At 38.8% G+C, this 22,111-nt stretch overlaps 1 protein-coding gene across 1 annotated transcript in view; it reads left to right on the top strand.

Moving 5' to 3' along the window:
* The first annotated feature begins 658 nt into the window (after positions 1-658).
* Positions 659-22,111, top strand: part of FAM241A (family with sequence similarity 241 member A) — a 40,401-nt gene continuing 18,948 nt past the window's right edge. Inside the window, exon 1 of the mRNA XM_067735280.1 lies at positions 659-979. Within this exon, the coding sequence (XP_067591381.1) occupies positions 806-979 (174 nt within the window). The 5' untranslated portion in view covers positions 659-805. The remainder of the gene's footprint in view (positions 980-22,111) is intronic.

The following is a 22,111-nucleotide window of genomic DNA, read 5'->3' as shown; positions in this document are numbered from 1 at the left end:
GGAGGCAAAAGGAACAAAATAGACGGAGAATGTGTATTACTTGTAAAGGATGGACAGCTACTCAGGACAGGCAGCCGGCATCACACCCAGGCACACTGCCAGTGCCAGGCAAGCACAGAGGGGCTCCGCTGGAGTGTGGAGCTCTGTGTCTGCGTGTGTTTCCCTCTCTCACACACCTACCAACACACGCTCTCCCCTCTCCCTCACAAACGCATACACCGCGTCTTTCACAGTCTCTCTCAACACAGTGCCTATCAGGCTCTCACACACACGAGCTCTCACACACACAGTCTCATGCACATACAATTTCTTATACACAATCTCTCACAGTCTTTACGTACGTAGTCTCTCATATACACACTCTCTCTCATAGTCTCTCACACACACACACACAGAGCCTCTCTCTCACAATCTCTCACACACAGTCTGTAATGTACATAGTCACACACTCATATTCTCTCACAAACGCGTGCGCGCGAACACACACACACACACACACACACACACACACACACACACACACACACGCGAGCGCGCGCGCCCCGTTGGCCCCGCCTCTGCCCTGGCCCCTCCCTTCCCCGGGTGGGCTCCGCCCCGGCGGCCGAGGGCGGGGCGAGCCGGTGACAGGAGAGGCCGGGCCGGGCTGGTACTTGCGGCGCCCAGGCCGCCGGGGCGCGCTCCGTAGGCTCCTGTCAGCGGCGAGTGTGGCCGATCCCAGGGCGGCCCTCGGGCGGCGATCGCTGCCTCCGGCTTCGTGGCTTGGCCCCTCCGGCGGCCGTCCCGGGCGGCAGGAGTTGGCGGCGGGATGTGCTCGGCCGGGGAGCTGCTTGGCGGCGGCGGCGGCGGCGGCAGCGGCGGCGGCGGAGAGCGCGACGAGGACGGGGACGCGCTGGCGGAGCGGGCGGCGGCGGGGACCGAGCCGGATCACGGGGCGAGCCCGCGGCGGCGCGACCGGCGGCCGCAGGAGGAGCAAGAGCAGGTGATCCAGGAGGGGCGGCGCGGTCCGGCCGGTTTCCCGAGCCCCACGCGGCGGCAGAGGGAAGTGGCCCGGAGGGCGGGCGGCGCCGGGGCTGTGCTCGGCGTGGGGCGCTGGTCGCCGCGGCGTTCTGGAAAGCGGCCCCGGAGAGCGTTTGGACGGAGCCCTCGGGGCCGGGCCGCGGGGTCGCGTGTGCGCTGCCAAGTGCCGGCAGGAGTCGCGTGCCTGGCGGGGTCAGCGCCGCCCTTACCCACCCGTCGGGCAGAGGCTTCTCAGGCCGGAGCCCGGGGGTCTGTGGAAGTGCCCTCCATAACGGTCACTTATCTAAAAGCCTTACATGTAAACATTCTTCAACTTCGAGTTCATACCCCGGTGCTGTGTTTTAGGGGCCAGTGGCTCCCCTCTCGACTTCCATCTTGTCATTTCTGAACTCACACCTAGCGCCTCTTGTAAGGTGTGGGTGTATTTCTCTAGACATGCAATCAGTATCTGAAGACGTGTAGGAGCGAGTATTACAATAAGTGTCTTGACAGGGACTCTCCGAGAGCAAGTTTTTCACATGAACCCAAAGGGGATCTAAACTTCATTTAAAAACTGAAAAAGCTGAGTAATAATTAAGTTAAAAAAATAATGCCTAAGGCAGAAAGAAAAAAAACTGAAAAGGCAAGAAAATTGCTTTCAGTTGGTACCAAAGGGGAAAAAAGTATGAGTCCAGCCATAATAAGGGAAAAGAGAAGTTGGGTAGTTTTTGAAACTCTCAGAATTTGCTTTCACTAAGTTAAGTATGTGATAATAGGCATTATAACACATCATTTATCTTCAAGATTAGGCAAGAAGTTTAATAAAAGAAATTGAATTATATGTGGGATGAATTTTCACCAGCAAATACAGTAATTAGACCTTCAAAAATAACCAAGATAAGCTAGCCTTCAGAATCACAGTAAAGACCAAGAATTAAAATGATTATTTGCCTTTATTACAGTGTATACTGTTGAGATCAGTTGATACCTGTCTCCTCTCATTATCCTTCTGCATCTGTTCTTTTTGTCACATTTCACAAACTCCAACATCATCAGTAAATGCATTAATAGATAAAGTATAAGTTCTAGTGTCTCAGCATTGTTTAGAAAACAGAAATAATTGTGTGGCACATACAAAATATGCCTTAGCATTAGGTTTGCTCACCGTGTGGAAGTGTAATTTTTCATTCTTTTGACAATGTAAGAGATGGTGACTGAAGCAAATAATTGGTAGCTAGGAGATCTTCCTGACTGCTTTCCTGGTAGTTTTACCCCATTAACTGTACCATGACTCAGTAGCTAAAGGACTGTTTCCTCTTACTTTAGTTGTTCAACTGGAAAAGTGAAGAAAACAGCAACAGGAACTCCCTGGCGGGGAGCAGGGGGTGGAGGTATTTGAGCTAAAGGACCCAAAGTAATTTTCAAGTGGTTTTAAGGGAGCATGTAAAATATTTCATTTAAGCTTCTGTGGATTTTTCATCATCAGTAGCTCTGGTCTTAACAAAATTGTTTATGGTACAACGACAAGGGATGAAACGAAAAAAGAATGAAACATATAGCCTAGAAAACAGATATACTTTGCATACCTGCTTCTTTCATTGCATGTCATGTAAATTTATTTTCCTGTACTCCTTTGAAAATGTTATCATTTATTTTTATCACATGATTTATTTATGTACTCTAAGTCCACATACACAATACTTGAAAATTACACCTGAGATATGCATTTTCTCCTATATCAGCACCAAAGAAGAATTTCTTATAAAGAAGTCAAAAATGAACAAAAAATTGATACAACCCAACTCATTGGTGTAAAAATCAAGCTTTTGTGATAAGTCATTTCTTGGTAATAAGTGTAGCTTTTTTTTCAAGTCCTGAAAATGAAATTTAAAATTTGTATGCACTGCCTTGCAATGATGGTAGAGATATAAAGATATTTGAGGGAGAGGTAAATGAAATTAACAACTATAAAACATAGTCTAAGGATTTGTTTTATTTTGTTTTTCTTTAGGCAGATGGTGTGTGTTTGTTTTGTTGTTTTAAGGACACATGGACTCCAAATTACAAACAGAGTATTTTTGAAAACTTGGTTTGTAAACTTGTTGCTTAGAACTTAAAGTGAGCTTTTCCATAGAAACAGTGATATAAACAGAAACAGAACCAAAACTAATTAGCTGGAAATGAGACAGAGGCCATCTCCCTGCTGTCCTTTCTGCTTAGCACACTCACTTAATGTTCCAGAATCTGAGTAGCGTCGCGGATGTTAAGAGAGAATTGGTAGTAGTGGCAGCGGCAGCAGTAATAGCAGAGGCTCCTTTATATCTGGATCAGGGTTACAGGTGGTGTGCTCTTGAATGCAACAGCTCCAGAAGGCACCTGACTTTTGCTCCTCCAGCTCTTTCAAAGATTTTTGTCAGCCCCTAATTTGCTGTATTAAATCCCTTTCTATTTCTAGTTCCTTCACAGTTTGCCCTTAGCTGATCATTTGATGAAGGAGCTTTCTTCCTTTGGCTATTCCCCAGCCTAAAGTCTCCTCTACATATATCCTTACCTTCACTGATTTTTCTTTCTATTCCTGTCTGAAAGACTCATGCCCTTCCCTCTACCTGGAAGCCTCTTGCATCAGCTTTGACTTTACAAAACGTATCTTTGGCTCATTGTTATTATGATACCAGATCAAAATGGTATTTATTTCCTGTAATACCAAAATACCAGTATTTATATAGGTGTTTTCTTAATAACTAAGATAAGCATCATTTTTTTTTTTTTTTTTTTTTTTACTATTTATCCTTAAGTACTACTCCATCTGAGAGAAAACTAAGGTTCCTCTGTCTTTCTGGCCTAAATCTTTCCAGGTACATGATTGACAAGGCAGCCTCTATCCTAGGAAAGGAGGACTTGATAGACTGGACCAGGTTCCCTAGATGAAAGAACTGTCAAGTCTGAAGTAGGAGTTTGGCCTCTAAGAAAGATAAGCCAGGGAGAGAGGCAAAACGCCCAAGGAACTGAAGGGACAGGGCATAGCTGTCCTACATGTGTGTTGGTAATTGTGTGCATGAGAGGTGATCCAAGTATGTTCATGACTGTGAATGCCAGGTCCCTTTAGGTAAGAGAGTCCCTGCCCTGCTGCATACCTGGAAGGTTAAATATCTCCAGTCCTTTTATTACATTTATGTATGTATGTGGCATTTTACAACCTGAATAACCTAAGATGGCCCTGCCTTAGGTGGGATAGAAAGGTCCCACCGTCCTTGGATTGACTTTAGAATCATTATTTTTAGCTTTAAGGTCTTTCTTTATGATTATAAAAGTAATGTGTACTTCGGAAAATGTAGAACTATAAAACAATCTGGGGGCTTCCCTGGTGGTGCAGTGGTTAAGAGTATGCCTGCCGATGCAGGAGACACGGGTTTGTGCCCCAGTCCGGGAAGATCCCACGTGCCGCGGAGCGGCTAGGCCTGTGAGCCATGGCCGCTGAGCCTGCGCGTCCAGAGCCTGTGCTCCGCGATGGGAGAGGCCACAACAGTGAGAGGCCCGCGTACCGCAAAAAAAAAAACAATCTAAAGAAGAAAACAAAAGCATTTGATATCTCACTAAGTAATATTGTGCTATAAAATATGAAACATTTGATGTTACTACATTCATATATCTCTCTGTATGTGTATATGCATATATACACACATATTTTTTAACATGTTTTAATGTAATATTTGGATTTGGTATCTTGTTTTTATCTACTTAGCATGTTGTATCATTTTCCCATGTTATCAAAAATTCTTTGTAAAAATTATTTTTAGGGTTGCCTAATAATCATTCCCCTAATACTACATATTTAAGTTGCTTCAAACCTTCTTTTATAGATAATGCTGTAATGAAAATCTTTGCTTATAAAGTTCTACCTTTTTCTCACAGTTCCACCTTGGAATAAATTCCTAGAACTGGAAGAACTAGGTCAATAAGTCAAACTCTTTGAATCCTCTTGAAACATCCTAAAAAACTGCATTCAGAAAAGGTTGCACCATTGTGCTCTTCTGGCATTAGTATGTAAGAGTGCCAGTTGGAAACCATCCATTCCAGCAACAAACAGTATAATTTATAGTTTAATCTTTGCCAACTTAATAGGCAAAAATTATCTTATTGTCGTAAGATACTGCTGGAGAGGTTTACTAAACCATTCGTATATTTATTGAGCATTTGTATTTCTTTTTAATTGTGTTCTTTGACCATTTTTTCTTTTGGCATTATTATAAGATATTAAACTCATATTTCACAATGATTATAATTATTTTCCCTGCTTGCTGTTTACTTTATAATTTTGTTTATGATGTTTTTGACTTAGAAATGCTTTAAATTTTTATTAGCCAAAGGAATTTTTTTGTTAGTTTCATACACACACCTCACACCCTTATACATGCACACACACACACCCCACACATACATACATATATCTATTATATTTGTTTAGAAAATTCTTTCTAATCCTACACTTAAACTATCCACCAATATTTTCTTATGTGTGTTTATAGTTTTTCTTTTTTTTACTCTATATATTTAATCTCTTTAGAATGACTTTATGTATTGTGTGAGGTATGGAGCTGATCTTTTTTGTTTTTCCTAATCATTGAATAATCCACTTTCTCCCTGGCTTTGCAATCCTTTATAGTAGTTATAAATACTGAAGTCTATATCAAGCTTTTATGTTTCTGTTGGCATTGTGAAAGGGATTTCTTTTTCCACATCATGTTTTTGCTGCTGGTTTCTAGCTATTGGTTTTTATTTAGTTCTTTTTAAACTAGCTACCTTTCTGAATTCTTTTGTTAATTCTAATACTAATATATACTAGTATCTCTTAGACTTGATTCTTTTGCATCTTCTAGGTATATAATCATCCACTCTATAGATAAGGTTGATTTTGTTTCCTTTCAGATGGTAATGCTTCATTTCTATTTCTTGCCTTTTGCAATGCTGGAACTTTCAGATAAATGCTGGCTTATAGATATTTAAGTAAATAAATGAAGGAACCTGTATAATGGCATTTATCAAAGAATGTTCCATGAGATCATCTGTAAAAAAAAAAAAATGATACCAGAGGGAAGCCTTATACCTCCTTTTTGATCTATCATCAAAGATATGATTAGCAGTACATATTCTAGATCCAGAATACCTAGGTTTGAATCCTAACTCTGCCACTTACTAACTGTAACTTTGGGCAAGTTAATTAACCTCCTTGGCCTTCAGTTTCTTCATCTGAAGAAATAACAAGGGAATAATAGTTGTATCAACACCATAGAACTGTTATATGTGTGTATGTAATATATGTAAAGTGTTAGAGCAGTACTTAGCATATAATAAGCGTGTAAGGGTTAGCTTTTGGACCTAATTTTCAACTAGAACCTAAGTGAAAAGATATCTGAGAAATGTTATTTTTAAGTTTTCCAGACTCTGCAGTTAGAAAGCCACCCTAGGAGGAAGGTGGAATAGAACAGTGCTCCTCAGTTTTAATGTGTAGACAAATTATCTCTTGCAGGTTGTGATTTTGTTGTTCTGGGGTGAGGCCCAAGATTTTGCATCTCTAACAAGCTCCTAAAGTGATGCTGATGCTATGCCCAAGGACCACACTTTGAGTGGCAAGAGAATAATAAGCAAACCAATCCACAGTATTCAACAAACTTGCCCTTCGACATAGTATCAGTAATAGATATATATACATAAGGAAGTTATTTTACTATTTCCCTAGAAGGGTATATTAGAACTCTTGGTAAAGTGTAAGAAGCCAACAAGCCTTGCTTCTCCAGGCCAAGTGATTTGCCCTAGAGCTTACAATTAGCTAGTACTAGAGCACACCAGAACCCAGGTCTCCAAACTCCAAAGCCGGCTTTGTTTTTGTTTCAGAAATGCAAAGAGCCCTCACCTATGATGGGAGAACAGTCTGATAAATCTGCTGCTCCCCCTTAGATTGTATAGTTCAAAAATAGATATCTGTTTATACCCACTTCCTTTCACATCTTTTAAAAGCAGTTTGCAAGCAATACTGTAGCAAGTGCTTTGAGTTTAGATGAACTCAGCCCTAAACTTAAATCTAATTTTTTTCCAATGGGCATCTAGTCACTAACTCAGGGAATAATTTTGTATATGGTAGATATCTTTTGTCCATTTTTTATCATTATTTCAAGAATGGAACTTCTAAATCAGTGGTTCTTAATTGGGGGCAGTTTTGCTCATGGGGGACATTTGGCAATGTCTGGAGACATTTTTGAATATTAAGACGAAGGGGGTACAGTACCGTCAGCATCTAATAGGAATAGTCCAGGGTTACTGCTAAACATCCTATAATGTGCAGAACAGTCACCTACAGCAAAGCATTGCCTGACCCAAAATGTCAGTAGTGCTGACGTTGAGAAACTCTGCTCAAAATGTATTAGGATTATAGTGGTTTGAGTTGTCAAGAATAATTACTCTGTTGATAGATATTCCAATGGATAGGTAATAATTGTTTATTTTTTTGACACCTACATTCCAAACAGGTAGTCTCCCTACAGATCTTTTCTTGTATCTCTTCTTCTAGCAACTCCTTATATGCAACTTTCTCTATTTTGCTTTCCCTCTTTGTTGGAGAACAGAGGGAACAAAAAGTGCCCACCAAACTGAGAAGTTATCTTGAGATTGAAAAACAAGGCAGGCAGCTCCATATAATCAATGGATCAGTATATTACAGGATAACTTGCTCACAGGGTGGGATCAGGCAGATGATCTGTAAGCATTTGCAGCTGCACTCCACACTGCCAAGGGGCCACTGAGACAATTTTATAGTTAACATAGGGTATAGGGGTATGTGCTTGGAAACAGGAAATGCATTCCTAAGTCAATATTTATGAATGGGTAACTAGTCTTGTGGACCAGCAGTCCCCAACCATTTTGGCACCAGGGACCTGTTTCGAGGAAGACGGTTTTTCCACGGAGGTTGGGGGATGGTTCAGGCGGTAATGCCAGCGATGGGGAGGGATGCGGAGCGATGGGGAGTGATGGGGGGCGAAGGGGAGGGATGGGGAGTGATGGGGAGGGATGGGGAGCGATGGGGAGGGATGGGGAGCGATGGGGAGGGATGGGGAGGGATGGGGAGCGATGGTGAGGGATGGGGAGCGATGGGGAGGGATGGGGAGCGATGGGGAGCGATGGGGAGGGATGGGGAGCGATGGGGAGCGATGGGGAGGGATGGGGAGCGATGGGGAGGGATGGGGAGGGATGGGGGGCCATGGGGAGCCATGGGGAGCGGCAGATGAAGCTTCACTCGCTCACCCACAGCTCATCTCCTGCTCTGCGGCCCGGTTCCTAACAGGCCTAGGACCGGGAGTTGGGGACCCCTGTTGTGGACACAGGGAATAAGTCAGCAAAGGTTTTCATCACTGTTTGAGGATTACAGAGCAAAGAGGCCAACCTGGTCCCAACGATTATTAAACAATATCTATTAGCTACAAAGCCCTTGACAACAGAGATGTGATTTACCTCACAATACTGTTCTGGGTGGGATCAGCGGAAGGACAAGAGGAACTGTATGGGCCCAGGATGGCATCGGTTATGCTAACGGCCATATACTCTCATATTCTTTTTCTGCTCCTCTGTCCTACTACCCATCGTTTTTTCATCTCGCCCTACTGTGTCTCATTCTCCCATTGTCTGTTATTCTTCCCCACCTCCCATCTCAGCCACTTTCTCTTTTTTTCTATACGTCTTCTCCACCCCACTGCCTCCTTCTTCTGTAGAAGCTGAGCATTATGGAGCAATGAAAAAGGTTTTGGGTAATGACAGTTCTAAGTTTGAGCCTTGTCATCCTAATAACTTAATCCCTCAGAGACTCAGTTTCCTCATTGTAATGGGTATAATGCTATCCACTTAAAGTTCTTATGAGGATTCAGTAACATTTTGTGTATGAAATGCCTAGCATACAGTAGGTCCTCAGTGAATATTAGCTCCCTATTTTTTTTTTTTTTTTTTTGCTGTACGCGGGCCTCTCACCGCTGCGGCCCCTCCCGCTGCGGAGCACAGGCTCCGGACGCGCAGGCTCAGCGGCCATGGCTCACGAGCCTAGCCGCTCCGCGGCATGTGGGATCCTCCCAGACCGGGGCACGAACGCGTGTCCCTGGATAGGCAGGCGGACTCTCAACCACTGCGCCACCAGGGAAGCCCCTAGCTCCCTATTTTGCCCTGATCTTCTCTTCCATCTTTTTTTTCTGGTTCCCTTTTTCTTCTTCTTCTTAACTAACCACATCATAGAACTATTTTTAGTACATGTAATTTTCAGATTTATAGAATAAATATTATTTATTGAACAAAGTATTAAGATTTACTCATCTAAAAATCAGGTATTTCTTTAAAAAAATTTAACCCACCAACCTAAATTATTAATATGTTGCTTTTTGTATAGATCGCCAGTTGATTTTTTTTTTCTGTTGTGGATCACTGACCCTTGATGAGAAAAATACCCACCCTCCTCTGTACAAGTTATTCTCAATTTACTATTCAAGAGAAGTGGTAAAGCAAGGTTAAAGGGTAAAACTTAAAGTAGTACCATGACATTAACCTTGCCCTAAGAGACCTAAGTAGAAACTGTATCTTTCCCAGGCCTTCTTTAAGCCCCAGCCACACTAGCTTTGGCTCCCATCGTTGTCTTCTCTGGAGTCTTGTCTTGCAGTAACAGCCACATATCTTCAAAAACCCTTAAGAGTCTCCACTAGTCATGTTTTGGTTCATTAAGTGTGTGCTGTGTTCGTGTGCATGTGCGTGTGTGTAAGGCAATTAATAAGATAATCAAAGAGTAGTTTCATCCGAGCAGAGAAACTGAATTTCTAATTAACTTAATGCAGAAGTTACTTTCTATCTGCTGATCTAATTTTTCCCGTATCCAGTGTTTTGGGTTTTTTTTTTTTCCATTTAACATCATTGTCAGCTGTGCCTTATCTTGGCTAAGGAAGAGGAAACAGTTGGCTTTATTTGTTATTGCTGTTTTCTTATAGCAACAACTTGATCTTATCAGATTTCTGATCAAAGAGAAAGCATGGTGCAAATATTTTGAACTTTACGGGAAATAAAGGATAAACTAATTATTAATACTTAATATCTAAACAATATTAATACTTAACATCTAATATCTCTTAATACTTAATACCTAAATTTTTTTTAAAACAGTGTTAAGAAAATTAAATTTCCATTTGTGGTTTTTACTATATTCCATTTGATATAATTTTTTCTAACATCTGTGAAATTTTTTTTATCCCCTCTTCCAATTAATCCAATTAATTTGTCTTTTATCCTCTTGATCAAAATTTTACTGGGATGTATGCAGACCATCTACAGAGGCAGGGAATTTAAGTTTGATTTCCCATGGCTGGCAAATTTCATCAGTTTGATTGAATTCAGAATTCCTTATTCCATGGTTTTCAGAGGTAATAAAATATAACAGAAGCTATTGTCACTGTCACAAATTGAGAATTGAGAAGGAAAGTCATTTTTAAGGAAAAATGTTTGGTTTTGGCTTCTTTAAATAAACAAGCGATTCCACCTGTGGTAGCAGCCAGCATACAAGGTACTCAGTAATGTCACCAGAAACTTCATTTCTTTAAAAAATAAAAAGTAGATTTTAGAGAAAGTTCAAAATGTAGAAATTTTTAATTTGCAGCTTGAATTAATCATATTCTTCACTTCATGGCCTATTATTATCTATCATTAGTTCATGCACATCAATAAATTTTAATTAATTTATATTTTCATTGCAGAACCATTCTCTTCTACTACAATAGGCAACTCTTTTAATATTTTTGGTAGGTATGCCTGAAGATGGTTCCATCTGTCTACGTTTGTAACTATGATTTAAAATATTGAATTCTATTGGTTAAAATGAAAATGAATACAAATTTTAGTATTTCTCCATTTATAATCATTTCAAAGACTTATTCAAGAACTAGCTGATGTTCTCATTGATTTGTATCCATCCCCCCAAAAGTTTTTTTCCTTTATTGGTTATATGTAGTTTAGTGGAAGATATGTGTAAATAAATGTTATAACTTTGCATTTAATTAAAAAATAACAAACAAGTTATAAATACAATACCTAGTAAAATTTTATATTTAACATATTATTTTTGTACATTTTGTAGGAAATAAAAACTGCAACTACATTTAGTATCCAATGAGGAGGAAAACATGTCCAGCCTCACTAGAAATAAAAGAAATTCAAATTAAAATTATTAGGGATAATATTTCATCTATCAAGTTGATAAAGATTAAAAAGGTGAATGGTGTGGGTTTAAAGAAACAGTGTATGAAATAAGAATACACTAAAGTTAGAAGTAAAATTGATTCAGTCTTTCTGGAGGGAAGTCTGGTTTCAACCCTCATGGGTAGGGACTGCTGTTGCCCCTCACTCTAAAGGTGTACAAACTGCAGCACAGGGATGTTAAGTAACATATTGAAAGTATCACAGCTAGTAAGTTGCTGAGTTAAGATTCAAACCCATGCTTGAAGCCCGAGTTCTTAACAACCAAGCTAGTGTTGGTCCATGAAATCAATTTAGTGGATTGTGAACAGGATAGGATAGGACAGAAATTGTTAGAATGCATCACACATGGTATGAATGTCATTTCGTGGAAATTTATATGTACTGGGCCAAGAAACAAAATATTTTATTGTGGACCACAATCAAGATCACTGCACTAGCCCAGGAAGCTCAATTCTGTCTCAAGGCCTCTGCCTAGACTCTTTTCCCCAAATCTTCCCTTGGCAGATCTTCATATCATCAGCTTAACTATAACCTTTCTGAGATCTCAGCTCAGCTCTAATATATAGAAAGAACCTCCAGTCTACACCCTCTTCCTCTCTTCCATTACTCTTTTATTTTCTTCATAGCTCTCACACTATTTGAAAGTATTTTATTTATTTGTTTGCTAACATGTTTATTCTCTGCCACTTCCCACTCTCTCCTTCACAGGCTAACACTAAAACATCATCTCTATGAGAGAAGAGATTGCATAAGGCAAATGCTTCGGACATTTATTTTGGCATCTCTGAGGTAGTACAGAGTCTATAAAAATTTCAATCTAAAATGACACTGCTGGTAAAAACTCAATTGATGTTTTTGCTGAAGCAATGTGGTTTCCCAGGGGAAACTTTCATAACAAAATTTAGTTTTGAAGAGAGAAAGGACTTTGTGTGTAACAGGAACATACTCTATTGTCAGAATCAACAGAAAAGAAACGAGTGGTGTTAGTTTGTGCATTGAGCTAAAGGTCCCTGTAAAACATTTGTAAGAATTTAGGCAAGGATTGTGTTCCTTGATGTGATGTGTTTAAAAACCACCACAATATCAAGAAGGTGAAAGGCTGACAAACAGAATCTTGGAATACTAACTGGCATTAATTTATGTAATTGGTAAAAACTTGCAATTTTGTTTTTAATTTTTCTTAAACTAAACATAGGAAAGACAGTAAATGAAACCCAAAGCTAACATAGATTTAAATTCAGATCAGCCATTTCAATAATGGCAAAATGTTAAAGGATAATTTTCAAAAAGAGGTAAAATTATAGTGCTTATTAAATATAAAATGAACACATGTTAAGGAGTTTATTTAACTCGTCATTAAAGAGGGAACCAGGCAAATGTTACAACTGCTTCAAAGGAGAAATCAGTCAGAAATGTATGTGTGGAAAAGGTATGTTGAAATGAATTTACAAATGGCCACGAGACTGGCTTTTTCCATAGGCAGGGAGGAAAGACAATTGAACCTCTACTGGAACAGAATTTGTTTGCTTGTCTATAGATATGAATTATTTGCATTGCTATTGGTTATCTGTAATTTACAGACTTGTAAAATATCTCAAAAGCCATAAAGACCAAACAGTAGTATTATAAACAATGCAGTTTTCCATGGAGACACCCATAATTTTTTTTTGCTTATTCTTAATTTTCTTATAGTAATAAAGAAAAAAAGTAATTTCTAAAATTTGCTACACAGAGTAGATTAATTTGTGGATAGTGAGGGTACTTGATCTCTCCCTTTACAATGTCTCATGCTGCTAGAAAAGATTAATTCTATTCTAGTCTTCTTCCATGGCAGTACTGTATACATACATTCAATGTACATGTGGAAATGTATGATTTGTATGCATGTGAAAAGCAAGGATTGAGTTATATTTGAAGTTCTTTCTGTTGAGTTATAACTAAAATTAACCTGATAGTCAGATAACTACTAAAAACAAATTTTGATAAGAACAAGATGGCTGCTCCAAGGATTCCATATTCATGTCTATTTTTTATTCAGCACACAAATCCCAATTGCTTGTTCCTAGCATCCTAGCATACTTTCTCCACGTGTTGAATGGTTACTGGTTTCACAGACAACTTTGTCTACTAAGGAGTTTCATGGGAGTGTAGAAGCACATTTGGTTTAAGCTTTTAAATTTAAAGGAGGGCAAGAATGAAGTGATTTCTTCATAGAGAATTAACCAGTTAGTTATAACCATTTTTGATATCAATAAAAATACTCAGTGTAGAACACTTGAGAATAAATATATGAAGAAAAAATTAAATACTAAACTTCTTTCTTTATTATTCAGTATGTAAAGTTTATTTAACAGTAATATCATAAAAATGGTATAATGATTGTGCCATTTCTGGATGATAGTATTTTCCCTTTGGAGTTTAAATGACTAAGTATTTGGAAATCAGTCTTTGAGTATGCTATGTTAGGCTACTAATTTAAGACTTCAGTTGTGCTAACAACCCGGCCATATACTAAAGATATTTTCCTTATCCATTTGTGTCATATGGAACATCAATTGCTTTAACAACTGATAACAGTCATTGTATTATGGATGGTTTTCTGTATTTATTATTTGTATTCATTATTTATTATTATTTATCAGTTATTATTTGTTATTTGTTTGTTCCTTATTTTCTTGGTAGCTTTTAATTCATTCACTCAAAACATTTACTGAGCTCCTACTATTTCCTGGGCAGTGCTGTAGGCACCGGGACACAAAGAAACAAACAGAAACAGGCCAAATCTCTCCTCTCATTAATCTTGCATTGTAGTAGTGAGAGACTACGAATAAATAAACAAGTACATCAGTGGGTTATAAATGCTATGGAAAAAAAAAATAAAGTAGGGAAGGTGGATGGGGAGTATGTGTATAGGGTAGGGGTGCTTTTTTAAATAAGATGATCATGTAAGTGCTCACTAAGGTAAATATGAGCAGAGTCTTAAGGAAGTGAGAATTACTGGTTTGCCCCCTCCTTTTACTTTGACTCCATGGCGGGTAGAGCCAAATTTGAGGCTCAGTCGAAGTAATCATGGTAACGTATCTTTCCCCAGTCTAGACTCTCAATTATCTCTCATCCATCCCCCCTTCCAGTTTTCTATATTTTATTACTATTTTATTCATTTATTCCTACTATAAGCAAATTCAAATCCCTTGTGGAAAGATGAGAGGAAAAACCAAATTAATTATGGACTTAAGTAAATTAACTAAAGACTTCATCTTTTAAAAAGTATATTTCTTGGGCTTCCCTGGTGGCGCAGTGGTTGAGAGTCCGCCTACCGATGCAGGGCACACGGGTTCGTGCCCCGGTCCAGGAAGATCCCACATGCCGCGGAGCGGCTGGGTCCGTGAGCCATGGCCGCTGAGCCGGAGCATCTGGAGCCTGTGCTCCGCAACGGAAGAGGCCACAACAGTGAGAGGCCCGCGTACCGCAAAAAAAAAAAAAAAAAAAAAAGGTATATTTCTTAAGGAGTATTATATAATCATACCTTATAATGAATTTGTTTAACTATTTTGCTTTCTTCTTAATACCTGGTTTAGTTCCTTTGTACTAAGGGATTTAGAGGTCTGCAGTGCAGGTTATTGGAAAGAGCTCAGAATTTATAGTCAGAAGACTCCTGTGCTCAAATTCTGGCTGGTTGTCTGATTCTGGGGAAGTCACTTGACCTCTAGAGTCTAGAAATACCCACCTTACGGTATTTTTGTGAGGAGCAAATGCTTGGAGTATGTGTGTTTAATAAGTTTATTGAACAAATGACTAGTAAGCAAATAAAATGGGGAGAGGATTCCATTTAAAAAATGGTTGGGGGGAGGGCTTCCCTGGTGGCACAGTGGTTAAGAATCTGCCTGCCAATGCAGGGGACACAGGTTCGAGCCCTGGCCTGGTAAGATCCCACATGCCACGGAGCAATGAAGCCCATGCACCACAACTACTGAGCCTGCGCTCTAGAGCCTATAAGCCACAACCACTGATGCACGCAAGCCACAACTACTGAAGCCCGCACGCCTAGAGCCGGTGTTCCTCAGTAAGAGGAGCCACCGCAATGAGAAGCCTGCGCACCACAACGAAGAGTAGCCCCCGCTCGTCACAACCAGAGAAAGCCCGAGCACAGCAACGAAGACCCAACGCAGCCAAAAATAAAAATAAATAAAATAAATAAATTTATTTTTAAAAAATGGTGAGGGGAGAATCAAAACTACAGGAATATTTTTCCTGAAGAAATTAAAAACATTTCACTAATAATTTTCTCTTGGCCTGGGTGTGATTTAAAAAGTGAGAGTCTTCAACATATAAACCATCTAAGAATTAATAAAATCATTAGAGTACATGAAAGCTCCATGAAGAGAGACTGTAGAGTAAGAAGAGAAGAAGGCCTATAGGTAAGTCCCTAAGAAGTTCCAACACAGACTCAGAGGGAGATGAGCCCGCAAAAGTCGACCAAGCAAGACAAAGGAGGTAAAGACATCTAGAATGACTAGCAGGCTTCTTGCTTGTACTTCTGGGTTGTGCCATTCACTGAGGTAAGGGACGCATGGAGGAAGACCAATTTTAAGGCAGATCATTATGAGTTGAGGGCATGTTGAGTCTGAGGTCCTCTAAGACATCTGGGAAATGCTGAACATGCAATTGAGCATACAAGTCTGGAAATCTGAAAAACTGCCTGAGCTGAGAAAGATCAGAAGGAAACTATGAATCTTTTATAAAAGTATGGGTCATTTTAATTGTTAGGGGATTTGAATATGGTGATTTGAGTACATATCTTTCCTTATATATTAAGCAGCTTAATGGCAAGGAGTATAGGTTATTTGCTTTCTGTACCTCACAGCACTTGCCTTGTTCATGGTAGCCATCCTATTATTATTTATTGAATTGAACTAAATTGCCTAAAGGATTTATTTTGCAAGCCAGACTATTCTATGAGTCAAGGGCTGTGATTATCAGAGTTGGAGTTTAGTAATCAAAGATTAGTGATACTCAGGGAGGACGTGACACACACTAAGAACCAGAGTGCGGTTTCCTGAAAGTAAGCAGCTGTCAGTCTGGCAAATCAGTCAGGTCTGTGCAGGCTTGCCACAAGTAGCACACAACACATCTTGCATAAAATGCAGGTGTAAAACATGCTGAGAGGAGAGGATCATAACTTCAGAACATGACTACAGACTTCATTACAGTAGGCAGAAAACTTGTCATTTTCACTATATCACTATTCACCCAAAATTTAAATAACTAATATATTCCATTATAAAATAAGATGGCTTTATATAGATATACTGTTCGTCAAAGAATTTCTTCCATAAGAAATTTTATAAATCCACATACTTTTATTTACAAAACTAGATTCCTACAGATTCTTTAATGTCATAAATAGTGAGAAGCAATTAAAATTTTTCCCCACTTAGTCCAAATGGTTGATTAATAACTCAACAGGCATTTCATTTCATAAGAATTGCACTGCAGTGGTTATTTCAGAACACAAAGAAAAATATCAGCCAAGTCACTGGATTGGACAAAAAGTGCAGTATATAAAACAAGAAGCTGTTATTGTACAGAACACAATAAACAACTCCCATTGTTATGTGAGTGGCATTTTCATAGCTTTCTTAAAAATTGTCCCACTCATAAGTACTGTTAAATTTTCTTTGAGACAAAATCCCATTATGGATCTTAGTAACAAATTAATGATAAAAAGCTAACTTTAAAGGCAACTTAATTCTAACAAGGATGGATCATATTTTTGCCTAGTTCTATTAGACATACCAGCCATATTTATCTTTAACTCTTCAAATATAATACGGAAAAGATATTTAACAGCATAAGCAAGTAGAATTTTCAACTTTCATAAAGCTAAATACTTCCTTTGCAACCTTAAAACTCCTATGATAAAATTTAATTTTAAAAGAGGGCATTCACAAAGTCACAAATGTTGATGATTCTTTCAATAGATATGGTCAAGCAACTGGAACAGCAGTGACAGACCCAGTGCTTTTGAGAATCAGTCCTCACCTACTTAATGCCTCAGATTCTGACCAGTGTCTTTGATTTTGTAATATCTTTGCCTTTCTTGGTTTTGTCTTAAAAGGAAGTGTGACTTGCCTAATGCACAAATGTTCCAGTTTCAATCAGGATCTCTGTTTTGCTTCTTTTGCTTTAGGAATGAAAGTATGTTACAGTATAAAATCCATTTTTGTACTTAAATGTATGGATGTGAGAATTTGGGATTATGAATCTTGGTTAACCTTAAAAACAAACAGCAACACCTCTAAGAAGGAGATGATAGAGTGGGAAAGATGTGGAACAATAAATATTTGGAATTGGATGGATAGTTACTGAGAGGTGACTCTCTCCACTTAAGAGTATAGAAGTAGTACCAAGAACACTGAGAGAACATGATTTTATAACGAGTCATCTCAGCACAGTTTTTACCAACAACAACACTTAGCAGCCTAGAAGAAGCAGCAGGGAAATCGGAGGCTGCTGAAAGTCAGAAAGTACGGGAGAATATGTGGCTATGAATTCGTGGTTGAAATGGTAGACTGTGGGTTCTAAACTGCAAGGAGAAAATAAAGAGCTAAATCTATAACAAATCCAGAGGCTTTTAAATTTTATAACTACTTCTTTCTTAATATCTATTTTCACAAAGTTGTTTATCACAGTATGATACTGTCTCTTGATGTTTTGCAAATGTGAGACTCCTGCCCTTTTAAAAGAAAGCAACAAGATCTTTTTCAAAACAGGTCTTTCTTTTGAGAGGTCCAGTGGACTGGTGAGATGGATTGAGAGAAACAAAATTACAGTATTTTTTTGAGGGGAAGACTTTCAGTCTAAAATCCCTCTGAAACTGATTCCCAGCTTGTTTCTATTGTGGTCCTTCATCTTTCATTTTTGTCTCTCCATAATTATATTCAATCAAAAATTACGTTATTTATAAAGGCAGCCTTTCTATGATCATTGGAGCACATTCTACTATGTTACAAGTTCATTGTTCATACTATGAAGGCAAGAAAATTTCAAAGGGAAAGAAAAGTTTATTTTATGTCCAAATAAAATATATGTTTCTCTCTTAACTGGAAGTAGTTAAAAAAATGAAACCAAAAATCTGCTTCAATAGTGTTCTATGTGCTTAGTCTTTATGCCAGTTTATGTTGCTTTTCTTCTGGGGAGAAGTGGTGGAATTAAGAATTCGATGTTGGTTTGGTTTTTAGTTTTAAAGAAAGAAAAATTTTAAATCCGGTCAAACTGTATCACAATTAAACCAGTTGCTATATTGTACAGTGAGTCAAATGTAACCATCACAAAACCATTTTTAAATGACATTATTTTTACTGAATATAAATTAATCAAGACAAGTGTAACTGTTTGAACTGCTGTTAGAAACTGATATATTAAAATAAATAGAAGGAGGGACTTTCCTGGTGCTGCAGTGGTTAGGACTCCGTGCTCCCAATGCAGGGGCCCCGGGTTCAATCCCTGGCCAGGGAACTAGATTCCACATGCATGCCACAACTAAGGAGCCCGCCTGCTGCAACTAAGACCCCATGCAACCAAATAAATAAATAAATATTTTTTAAAATAAATAGAATGTGAGTGATTACAGAGTGATTTTATATTTATAAGAAAGCATATAGTATAGGGTTTTAGAACATGGGTTTTAGGGCAGAATGCCTGAATATGTGTCTTCACCAGTTATTAGGTGATCTTGACTAAATTACATAATCCTTCTTCTTCAGTTTTCTTTATGTTTTGAAGGTCAAAGTACTTAAGACACTATCCAACACATAATAGATATGCAATAAGTATTAGGGCTTTTAAAATTAATATATTGTGAAATTCATTAAAAACTTCATTTTAACATTATTTATTGTATTTAAGGCTTATATATCAGAGCATCTCCACAAAGAGCCAGCCTTTGCAATGAAGAGGAATAAAAAGCAAAAAATGAGTCTTTTTAGGTAACTAAATGCTGAAGTAAAGATCGTTTTTGTTTTTGAAGTAAAGATGTTTTAACCACAGAATCAATTTGCAGTACATTAGTGCTATAAACCACTATTCTGTTATATGATAAGACAAAAGCAGTTAAACATGCCATATCATTTTTTAAAACATCATCTAAATATTTGAAAGCATTGCATTAACTGTTTTGCCAGCTCTCCTGATTTAATTTTTTGACTATACTGACGCTTTTTGAACTAAATGCCAAGCATTTTGCAACACATCATATTTTTGCCTTAAAATATACTTACTTTTTTATAAATGTTAACCTTTTTATTAAATTCTTAGCTTCTTGAAGTTAAGGATATAGTCTTATTTATCTAACACATTTTAGGTATCACGAAAATTTTGTTGAATTTAATTGGCTCTATAAAGCAGAAGTGTTTTTACAGTAAAATAATCTTAAATATTTTACTGAATATATATGATAGCTTAAGATAGTTTTATTTGTTCTTATATGTATTAGTATATTTATTTCTTCGTTTATTATTTTCTTTCTGGGCTGCCAGATATTTAGTATGGGGAGTTAGGAAGGTGGAGATGATTTTAATGCTCACAAAGCATTCTTGATTTACTTCTGACATTTCTGCAACTCTTAGAAACTTTTCCAGAGAGTTATAAATACCGATAAAAAGTATTTTACTATGCTAAAAATTATTTTAAAATACAGACTTGGGTGTAAAATTTAATGTATTAGATGCAACTAAAGGGAAAATCAGGACTATTCTGAGACTAGAATTTCCAGTTAACTTTCCTTAGACTTAATTTTTTAAAAATGAGTTAATTGCCAGCTGAAGTTCAACTTTTGAAGTTCCATTTAATCATATGGTTCTTCTACTAACCCTGTTTTGAAAAAAGTCTTTAAATATTTACTTATATTTAAAGCTTAAATGAATAAAAAACAATGGGTTTCTTTTCCTTCTTTCTCATTTCCTTTCATACCAACCATTAAAGAGGCAGTTTTCCTTCTTTGCTTAGCAGAGTCTAGCAAATATGTTAGCTGGCCACAACTACTGAAGCCTGCACGCCTAGAGCCTGTGCTCCACAACAAGAGTAGCCCCTGCTCGCCGCAACTAGAGAAAAGCCCACGCACAGCAACGAAGACCCAATGCAGCCAAAAAAAACCCTCAAATTTCACTTTGTTTAAAATAAAATAAAATAAATACTCTTCAAAGTGCTTAAGGTTCTATGGATGATTCCAGAAAACTACCTGAGTACTACCCAGGATCCCCTGGTTCATCCTTACAGGAATTATCCTTCAGTTCACCATCAGAAGTAATTAGTGTCCAGAAACAACATGGCAGGACTTCCAGAACAATGAAGTAGGGAACTCAGTAGATTTTATCCCAGCAAAACAACAATTTAACTGGTGAAAATTATTTTAAAATAAAATATCATTTAAAATCTTTGGGAATCACCCTAAGAGCATACAGCAAATGAAGGAACATTCATTAAAGAAAATCTACAAAATCTAGGTAAGAACAGTGAGTATTTGTGGCATTTGAGCCACAACCTAACCCATTACCTCCCCATCACAGTGCTGTGTTATAGAAGCTGCAACCCCAGCATGTGTAGCCAAGAAGCTGAAATTCCCCTCTCCCGCTAACTCCCAGTCTAGGGCTACAGTTTCACCTGCAAGGGTAGGCCTTCTCATCCCTTTCCTCCCTTCCCCCTCAGCTCCATGTTACAGGAAGTCTATTCCAGGCAAGCATGGCTAAAAGGACCAAGTCTCCCTCCCCCCAAGCAACCCCCACCCTAGGCACAGCAAGCTGAGAACACTGAGGCCGAATTACCCATCCCAACTCTCTATAATGTAGAGATTCCACACCAAGAGAGGCAAGCCACGACCAAGAGCTGCTCCCCACCCCCAGGACCTCCTTATAGAGCCAGATTGTCACTCTAGGAAAATAGGGTCCCTGACCCCAACTCCAGTGCAGTGGTGCAGGTGTTCTGCCCAGGAGAAAAGGCAGACCACAGAAGTAAAGAGCTCTTTGGATCTGCCTGAGAAGACTGACTTCAACTGGAAGAAGGAATGGAGAACTCCATGCCTAAAGGTGTTGTTGAAAACAGTACAGATCTTGATGAAGAGCAATTAAGAGGAGGCTGGTAGCTCCATAATACATCAAAACACCAGAGCAGCCAGAGGTTTTAAAGAAAGAACCAGGGAAAGAGTCGGCCATGAAGAACCTTCTTGGGATCATAGTCACCTGTGAGGATCAGGAAGGCAAGTGTGCATGTGTTAGGCTGCACCCACTCAGGAACAATTGTAGCAGGATGTGGGGCAGACTTGAAAGCATTCCCTAAGCTGCACACAGACCCATCAACACAGGGAAGAAGCCTTACAAAGAACAAGGGGCTTAAATACAACCTGTGACCAAACACTGATTGAACAATATGCTACTCTGACCCAGGGATAACTCCTAGGAAGCAGGGCTCCAAAATATCACAATCACCTGTGACAGTCGGAAAATTGTATACATGCCCAAGGCTATACCCTCTCAGGGGTAGTAAGAGTAGGACCATCCAAGCTACTAGTCCCTCGCTGAATGTGGGGCAAAGAAGTAAAATCTCTGAACTATGATAGCAGTTTCCAAGCTACAGATACAGCCAATGGTAAAGCATGAAAATAACTGGCTAAGGGACCGTAAGCACAACCGCTAACCAAGAAATGGCTATACTAGCCCAGGGACAACCCCTAGGTAATGAGACTAAAAGATGAAAATAAGGGGAAAAAATGTGAGTAGGGACATCAGAGGCTGCACACTGCAAAGCAATAGACTTTGCAGAATTAGTTCAGCCAAGTCACTAAACAAAT

Source organism: Pseudorca crassidens, chromosome 4, assembly GCF_039906515.1.
Source record: "Pseudorca crassidens isolate mPseCra1 chromosome 4, mPseCra1.hap1, whole genome shotgun sequence".
NCBI lineage: Eukaryota > Metazoa > Chordata > Mammalia > Artiodactyla > Delphinidae > Pseudorca > Pseudorca crassidens.
This window is presented reverse-complemented; position numbering and strand designations above follow the sequence as displayed.